This window comes from Coregonus lavaretus (assembly GCF_964263955.1).
Source record: "Coregonus lavaretus genome assembly, contig: HAP1_SCAFFOLD_2517, whole genome shotgun sequence".
Classification (NCBI taxonomy): Eukaryota; Metazoa; Chordata; class Actinopteri; order Salmoniformes; family Salmonidae; genus Coregonus; species Coregonus lavaretus.
Window position 1 is genome coordinate 31259 of NW_028156534.1, and position 10096 is coordinate 41354.

At 44.1% G+C, this 10096-nt stretch overlaps 1 protein-coding gene across 1 annotated transcript in view; it reads right to left on the reverse strand.

Moving 5' to 3' along the window:
* LOC311126259 (ADAMTS-like protein 3) overlaps positions 1-9094 on the reverse strand; it is a gene marked incomplete at both ends in the record, with an annotated part of 36922 nt that extends 27828 nt beyond the window's left edge. Inside the window, 2 exons of the mRNA XM_084200272.1 lie at positions 968-1013; positions 8967-9094. Coding sequence (XP_084056398.1) covers positions 968-1013; positions 8967-9094 — 174 coding nt within the window. The remainder of the gene's footprint in view (positions 1-967; positions 1014-8966) is intronic.
* Between the last annotated feature and the right edge of the window lie 1002 nt (positions 9095-10096).

The following is a 10096-nucleotide window of genomic DNA, read 5'->3' on the forward strand; positions in this document are numbered from 1 at the left end:
TCTCTCCTTAGACCTTGCTTTATGCACACACACACACACACGCACGCACACACACATACACACACACGCGCACACACACACATACACGCACACACGCACACACACACACACACACACGCACGCACACGCACACACACACGCACGCACGCACGCACACACACATACACGCATGCACACACACGCGCACGCACACACACACACACACGCACGCACGCACGCACGCACGCACGCACGCACACACACACGCATGCACACACGCACGCACGCACACACACTGGGACGCACACACACACACACACGCACGCACACACACACATACACACGCACGCACACACACACACACACACACACACACACACACACTGGGACGCACACACACTCTCTCCCTCCGTCTCTTTCTCATCTTCTAAAAAGTCAAGTCTTTCTCTCTCTCTCTTGCTTTGTTTAGATCCATCTCATTCACACCGGGAGCGATGGTGTAAATATTATGGTGGGAACTCATCCCACTGGTCATGATTGAAATCATAGCTAGTCTGCAATACATTCCAGACACAACCACTTCAATAGAGTAATAGAAGCAATAAAGTCTATCTTTGATTAAAATGGTGTGAGAACGACTGTGGTTCCCGCTGCTTAGAATAGACTCAAGGCATGTCTGGAGTTGATATGAGAAGGATATTGTTTTCTTCTCTTCATTGATGGAACGTAGGATTTTACCATGAGGTCACCCACAGTGCTGGAAATGACTGATAAAAACAGTGCTGACTGACAATATTGTGCCGGTTCTTCTCATTGTTACCAGCAAAGTTATAAGATGGAATAGAAAAGGTATAACTATGTATTACTATTTATAAGCTGGAATAGAAATGATAACTATTTGTAACAAGTTATAAGTGTTACATACATAAGCTTTAGAAATGACTCTGTTGCCAGTCTGTTGAGGCTACATACCGTAGACTAGACTTACCATGTTACTGCATGTTCTGTAGCGGATATTCTTGCCTTCACAGTTTCTGCAAAGCAATGCAATATAACAAACAAACATTGTTAGTACTAATTGAAACCAACGGTTTACAAGGAATTGTTTTGGCTTGAGTGTAATGGTTAATAAAACTACCAAAAAAAAAAAGTATTTGTGACGGGAAAGCAATATAACATACACCATATCAAACAAGTAAAATAGAATAGCTTAATATCCCTCAGGGAAATCTGTTTTGCAACAAAGAAATGCACAAACACACAGAAATATCTACAACAACAGATTGTGTTGTATTGTTAGTTTATTGGGGAGGCTCAGGAGTTACACCTTTGTGAGTCTGAAGGATCGTGGCTGGAGTCAAATCAGGACTGACAGACATTTCATCCTGAATTATAGCCGCCTGTCTCACACACACGCACGCACGCACACACACACACCTGTCAGACCAAACCACGCTTCACCTGCCAACGATCAGATCTCATCGAGCCAACGACCGTCTCAGGACCCCCTCCTAGCAAATCAACCTCTCTTACACACACACACTCTGACACCCGCCCACACACACACACACACTAATCTGTTCACCTCACTCTGTCAAAACCATCTCCTGCCTGGTCTGAAATCCACCACAGCGTAACACTCCATTCCTCTCCCCCTTCCTACACCGTATTGACACGCTACAAAATCTGTTCCACCTTGTTAGAAACAATAACTGCACCCCATCTCCCAGTGTGTGTTAACTTCCACTTCGCCACATTTCTCATTCTCACCCCCGGGGTAGAATAACATTGGTCTAAACTGGTAGCAGCTCATTTGTCCTGGGCTATGCCCCAAATGGCACCCTATTCCCTACATAATGCACTACTTTTGACCAGAGCCCTATGGTCCCTGGTCAAAAATTATACACTACATAGGGAATAGGATGCCATTTGGGACGCAAAGCGGATGTTAAAAAGCTTCAGTGTAATCGGCCATTAGGGTGAATGGGGAGTTGGAGACCACACTACGGCCATTCAGCCTGCTCCAAGGAAAAGCAGGCACCGAGACAGAGTAGGAATGTCTATGTCTTAACGAACCAATTAATGGCTTTCCCCCATCGAGATGAATCACTGATCCACACTGGGTTATACGTATAGGCTGGAGACAGGCACACACACATGCATACAGACATATGCACACACACACACACACACACACAAGCACACACACACACACACACTACACACACACGGCTGTGTGCAGACCATGCTTTCAGGGTCTGGGAATGTCTATGAGGTGGCTATTTGTCTTCTAGCAGACACACAGAGAGCAAAAATGTCTGAAGTCCACAGACATGAGGAAGGATAGGCAGCACTGTGTCTAACGGTGTGGGGTGAAGTTGCCCCTAGATCTTTGGACAATTTGGCATTTTCTCCACTAATAGTTAAGGTTAGGCTTGGGGGAGGTGACATTGATCCTAGATCTGTACCTAGGGGCAAACTTCACCCCGGAGCGTGTCTAACAGAGTAATCCAAATGTAGCATTATCAGGTGTGTAAGTGCTGGGCTAGAACAAAAGCCTGCATACCATGCAGCTCTCCAGGACTGGGATTGAAAAGAACAGTGCTGCTCTAATTTAAGTCTAGACAGATATTCCTAGACAGATATTTCCTCCCAGTCACTGGATGTTTCTAGAAGGACAGATGAAGCTAGCAGGAGTCTGGGGGGAAGGGGCCTTGTGTCTGGGACCAGAGAAGGCAAGGCGCTGGGCACACAGCATCTGATGTCCAAGAGAAACATGGGGCCAGACATTACCCCAGTTCTCTGTCTGTCTGTGTGTGTGTGTGTGTGTGTGTGAGTGTGAGTGTGAGTGTGAGTGTGAGTGTGAGTGTGAGTGTGAGTGTGAGTGTGAGTGTGAGTGTGTGTGTGTGTGTGTGTGTGTGTGTGTGTGTGTGTGTGTGTGTGTGTGTGTGTGTGTGTGTGTGTGTGTGTGTGTGTGTGTGTGTGTGTGTGTGTGTGTGTGTGTGTGTGTGTGTGTGTGTGAGTGAGTGAGTGAGTGAGTGAGTGAGTGAGTGAGTGAGTGAGTGAGTGAGTGAGTGTGTGTGTGTGTGTGTGTGTGTGTGTGTGTGTGTGTGTGTGTGTGTGTTATGCCTGGAGTGAGCTGGAGTGGGGCATGGAGAAAGAGATTACAGTAGGCTTAAGGTGTTCTCTGCAGTCTTTCTCTGTTCTCCTTCAACTACACAGGCAGCTTTTCTGCTGGCTTAACCCTGACACCTGACACACACACACAAGCGCACACACACACACAAGCGCACACACACACACACTCACACACACACACACACACACACACACACACACACACACACACACACACACACACACACACACACACACACACAATCAATCCCAGTGCGCTCGAGCAGGTGTGTTGGCTGATGCAGGGAATGGGAGATATTGCTCAAATAACTGTGTAAATCTCCCTGTGGGGGAAGCAGGCAAATCAAGCACACAATCACTTCCAGACTTCTACACCCATTTAATCAACGGAGGGAAGTCAGGGCAGAGGTCTGAGGCTGCATCTCAAATGGTACTCTATTCCCTATGAAGTGCACTACTTTTGGGAAAAATAATCTGATTGGTGAACTGGAACAATTGTTATCTCAATCATCCCCTAAAGACATACAGATATGGCCCCCTGTCATTCACTTAAGTTGCGTCCCAAATGGCACCCTATTCCTTCCTGTAAATAGTGCATACAGTGCCTACAGAAAGTATTCATACCCATTGACTTATTCCACATTTTGTTGTGTTACAACCTGAATTCAAAATGAATTAAATTGATTTATTTTCTCACTCATCTACACACAATCCTACATAATGACAAAATGACGTTTTTAGAAATGTTTGCAAATTTATTGAAAATGAAATACAGAAATATCTCATTTACATAAGTAATCACACCGCTGAGTCATTACTTTGTAGAAACACCTTGTGCAGCGATTACAGCTGTGAGTCTTGCTGGGTAAGTCTCTTACAGCTTTCCACACCTGGATTGTGCAACATTTGCCTGTTATTCTTTTCAAAATGCTTCAAGCTCTGTCAAATTGGTTGTTGAACATTGCTAGACAACCATTTTCAGGTCTTGCTACAGTATAGATTTTCAAGTACATTTAGCTCAAAACTGTAACTCAGCCACTCAGGAACATCCTCTGTCTTCTTGGTAAGCAACTCCAGTATAGATTTGGTCTTGTGTTTTATGTTATTGTCCTGCTGAAAGGTGAATTGATCTCCCAGAGTCTGGTGGAAAGCAGATTGAACTAGGATTTCCTCTAGGATTTTGCCTGTGGTTAGTTCCATTACATTTCTTTTTTATCCTGAAAAACTCCTGAATACCTTCTACCCCAAAGCCATAAGACTGCTGAACAGTTAATTAAACAGCTACCTGGACTTTCTGCTTTTTACACCCTACCTACATGTACAGTACATTTTACGGACACAATATATTTTACATTAGTGATCTTTTTTGTTGTTGTTTTAAGTCCCATCCTTCAGCTACCCTCAACCCCTCCCATCTAGCTCTGAAAACCAGCAAGTTATTGTTATTTGATTGTGTTACCATTCTTTTTTATCTATTTGTTCATTTTCTTACTTTTAACTGCATTGTTGGGAAAGGGCTCATAAGTAAGGATTTCACTGTAAAGTCTACACTTGTTGTATTCAGCGCATGTGACAAAGAAAATGTTATTTGATTCGTTTTTTTTTTTTTTTACCCTACCAATAGGCAGTGGAACACCTCCCTGGTCTTTGTGGTTGAATCTGTGTTTGAAATGCACTGCTCGACTCAGGGACCTTACAAATAATTGTATGTGTGGGGTACAGAGATGAGGTAGTCATTCAAAAAGCATGTTAAACACTATTATTACATACAGAGTGAGTCCATGTAACTTATTATGTGACTTGTTTAGCCAGTTTTTTGTCCTGAACTTATTTAGGCTTGCCATAACAAAGTGGTTGAATACTTATTGACTCAAGACATTTTAGCTTTTCATTCTTTATTAATTTGTAAACTTTTAGAAAAACATAATTCAACATTGTCATTATGAGGTATTGTGTGTAGGCCAGTGACCAAAAATCTCAATTTAAGATGTTTTTATTTAGGCTGTAACATAACAAAATGTGTAATAAGTCAAGGGGTATGAATACTTTCTGAAGGCACTGTGTGTACTCCCTATAGACGGGTTGGTTGTTTAGCAACAAAACCAACGCGTGCGCAACTATGTGGCAAACAGACGGGGTTGGTTTACATGATGACCAAACCGGCTCCGCGCGTGCGTCCACATGCGTCATCGTGCGCATCTTGAGTTTGTCCCCACCAGATGAGATCAGGACACGCAGGTTGAAATATCAAAACGCACTCTGAACCAACTATATTAATTTGGGGACAGGCCAAAACATAAATGAAACATTTATGGACATTTAGCTAGCTAGCTTGCTGTTGCTAGCTAATTTGTACTGGGATATAAACATTGGGTTGTTATTTTACCTGAAAGGTACTGGATCTTTGTAGAATTTGGGTCAACTGTGTTCTCTACTCCAACAATTAATTCACAGATAAAAGGGGAATCCTAATTAGTTTCTAGTAATCTCTCCTCATTCAGTCTTCTTCTTCTTCTTCTTCTTCTTCTTCTTCTTCTGTGGATTTTATATGAAGGCTGGCAACCAACTTTAAGGTACATTACCGCAACCAACTGGACAGGGGTGTGGACCTCGTTCATCTTTCAATCACCCTTAGGTGGGTATATGCTCCTAAAAACCAATGAGGAGATGGGAGAGGCAGGACTTGCAGCGCGTCAAGCACCTAAAATAAGATAAAGTTCTATTTTAGCACCTGGCTACGCAGACGCTCGTTGACGCACGCGAGCAGTTTGGATGAAATGATTGAATAACATGTATGTGTATATTTATTTTGCAATGCTCGCGCACGCAATGTGGGCGGTGTGGTCAGCATGTTAGATTGTTGATAACATGTCAACTATATTTCATCTCTAATATTTCTTGAAAACATAACTAAAATTGCACAATGATCACTTGTCTCTCAAATTAATCACTACATTTGTTGGTTAGCTAGCTAGCAATTTTTTGCCATATTAGCATAGACATGACATCAGTCAAAACAAGACATGGTTTCAAGAACAAACACAAGGAAGTCCAGAGAGGGCATATGAATAAATAAGGAAAATATTTATCTCATGATCACTGCATAACAAAAGTTGATTTGTCGAGATCACAAGAACTATCAAAAGTACCACGCATCATCCATTCAATAAGCACCTCATCAAGGAGCCCTGTGGCTGAGTTGATTGCAATGCACTCGTGGGGCATTTAAGCCCTGAACGATACCTGACAAGCAGCACTGTCTCCCAGGCTGCGTGCCACACCAAAGACCATAGCCAATCTCATGCAAGGAACAATGCAGCTAACTTGGTTAGTCTTACATTTACATTTAAGTCATTTAGCAGACGCTCTTATCCAGAGCGACTTACAGTTAGTGAGTGCATACATTTTTTTTTTAAAATACTGGCCCCCCGTGGGAATCGAACCCACAACCCTGGCATTGCAAACGCCATGCTCTACCAACTGAGCTACATCCCTGCCGGCCGTTCCCTCCCCTACCCTCGACGACGCTGGGCCAATTGTGCACCGCCCCATGGGTCTCCCGGTCGCGGCCGGCTACGACAGAGCCTGGATTCGAACAAGGATCTCTAGTGGCACAGCTAGCACTGCGATGCAGTGCCTTAGACCACTGCGCCACTCGTCTTGTTAGCTAGGTAGTCTTGTTAGCTATCTAGATAGCTTGTTATCTATGCTGGTTGTTAGCTTGCATAACTTATATGTGTATAATTATAAGGGACACTTCATGTTTTGTGGATAATATTTACATTTACAGTGGGGGGAGCTCCCTTCCTGACAGGCTGATCAAATTCAATTTCAGCCTCAGAGGCAGCATCTTGACTTATCAGCCTATGAGGCTGCTATTGAATCTGATCAGCCTGCAAGGAATAGAGCACACCCACTCTTGATCATATACATAATGCACTGTCTGCTAATCTGCTTGCAAGGAGCTTTACCTATGAAACAGCCTGCAAGGCAGAATCCTGACTTTTCAGCCTATTGTATCTGATCAAGGTCTGAGGCTGAAATTGAATCTGATCAGCCTGTCAGGAATGGAGCTCACCCACTCTGTAAAACATGAAGTGTCCCTTACAATGATAAACATTTAAGTTATGCAAGCTAACAACCAGCATAGATAACTAGCAAGCTAGCTAACAAGACTACCTAGCTAACTAGCTAGCTAGTTCGCTCACAAGCCTGGGAGACAGAGCTGCCTGTCAGAAAGGCTGAAGAGAGGGACGTTAAAAAGGAAAGATATACATCTGTGTCCATTCAGTAACCCTACACCTCTCTGAGCACCACTCTTAACACACAGGAGACATTCAATTGAGCAACAATGATCCCAATATGACAGAGCAGTGCAATAGAATCTCCCCTGAATCCGTCCAAAGGTCAATACTGTGTGTGTTTGTGTGTGTGTGTGTGTGTGTGTGAAATTGTCTTCTCCCTGTTTCCATTATAAATGGATACAGGATTCATTCCATAATCACTGTTGCCAATTAACCCTGTTTAGTAGCTCTATCATTTTATGTGAATTTTTTTATTTGTGCTGTTGTAAAAATGCTCTTATCCAGAGAAACTTACAGTAGTGAGTGCATACATTTTCATACTGGTCCCCCTTGGGAATCGAACCCACAACCCTGGCATTGCATGCTCTGCCAACTGAGCCACATGGATTGTAATGTATGGTTTTGGCAGACAGTAGAGTAATTTCCTAACACTAAGGTGATGCGCAGGTTGAGTAGCGTTCAGAACAATGGAGAATAATACCAATGTTGTGCTAGGAGGGGTGTGTGTGTGTATGTGTGTGTCTGTCTGTCTGTCTGTCTGTCTGTCTGTCTGTCTGTCTGTCTGTCTGTCTGTCTGTCTGTCTGTCTGTCTGTCTGTCTGTCTGTCTGTCTGTCTGTCTGTCTGTCTGTCTGTCTGTCTGTCTGTCTGTCTGTCTGTCTGTCTGTCTGTCTGTCTGTCTGTCTGTCTGTCTGTCTGTCTGTCTGTCTGTCTGTGTCCTCGTGTAGTACCAGGAGACATGATGTGAATGACTGGCAGCTCTTCTCCCAAACAGTTGACCCTTCAAACTGTTGCTTTCTTCAAACAGTTGACCTTTCAAACTGTTGTCTCTTCAAACAGTTGAGCCTTCAAACTGTTGCTTTCTTCAAACAGTTGACCTTTCAAACTGTTGCTCTCTTCAAACAGTTGACCCTTCAAACTGTTGCTCTCTAAAGAGGTTGTAAACTGTAACACCTAATGATTTACAGGATATAACCTTCCATCCTCCCTAGAATCTAACCTCCCATCCTCCCCAGGATTTAACCTCCCATCCTCCCCAGGATATAACCTCTCATCCTCCCCAGGATATAACCTCCCATCCTACCCAGGATCTGACCACTCCCATCCTCCCCAGGATATAACCTCCCATCCTCCCCAGGATATAACCTCCCATCCTACCCAGGATATAACCTCCCATCCTCCCCAGGATATAACCTCCCACCCTCCCCAGGATATAACCTCCCATCCTCCCCAGGATCTGATCTCCCACCCTCCCCAGGATATAACCTCCCATCCTCCCCAGGATATAACCTCCCATCCTCCCCAGGATATAACCTCCCATCCTACCCAGGATATAACCTCCCATCCTCCCCAGGATATAACCTCCCACCCTCCCCAGGATATAACCTCCCATCCTCCCCAGGATCTGATCTCCCATCCTCCCCAGGATATAACCTCCCATCCTCCCCAGGATATAACCTCCCATCCTCCCCAGGATATAACCTTCCATCCTCCCCAGGATATAACCTCCCATCCTCCCAAGGAGTGTGTGTGTTTTTGATACTGACCCTCCGTTGAGACACCTGCGTAGAGAGTATGAGGCCCCTCCTCCACAGGTGCGTGAGCAGTCGCTCCAGGTGCCCCATGCGTCCCAGCCACTGTCCCCGTCCTCATCTGATCGAGTCATACGAGACGCCTGAGAGAGAGAGGTGAAAGAGGTTAGAGTATAACTTACACATGCACGCACAAGCACAAACACACACACAAACAAGCAAATCAAATCAAATCTATTTTTATTGGTCAGATATACATAATTAGCAGCTGTTATTGCGGGTGTAGCGAAATGCTTGCACGGACACACACACACACACACACACACACACACACAAATAAGCACACACACACACAAACCGTGTTGCTATGTGTTATTGTAGTGAATTGGGAGGGTATCCTTGGCCGAAGTTGGGACCTTGAAGAAAAATAATAATACTTTTTCTTACAGTCCATAGAAATGTATATTTTGCTTTTTGACCAAACACCACAAGACCCACACAACTCTGAGGGGTTAGAAACACAGGTGCTGTGACTCAGTCCAACAGCGTGCTGTTATGACAAGAGAACCAAACTGCTTGTCTAGATCACTAGAGCCAAATCCCAAATCGACCCCTATGCCCTATGCACTTGTGGAGATCAGAGAGGATTTGACAGATGTAAGCAATTTTGAAATTCTCCAAATTGCCCTCTGATAGGCGAGGTGGAAGTTTCCCTACATTGCTTATACCAATCAAATCGTCTCAGATCTCCACAAGTGCATATCGCGTAGGGGTCTTGGATTGGGCCTTGGAATTGTACTGGACTACTAAAGGAGGAAGGTAACTGCACATTCTATGGAAATACCCTCCTCATCAGTGAGCATGATCATGGATTTCAGAAGATTAAAATATGGATCTCTAATCAGGGATTTGGTTTATTATAGTTTCTGTCTTGCTTTTAGTAATATTATTACATGGCTGTTATTGCATGCATGTTATTAAACAGCTGTTATTACATGGGTATTAACATATGTTATTCCATCACCCACAGGGAGCTGGGAAGACCAAATAGGAAATGGAGGATGTATTCACTAAAACTGTGGTGTGTGTGTGTGTGTGTGTGTGTGTGTGTGTGTGTGTCTGTGTGTGTGTGTGTGTGTGTGTGT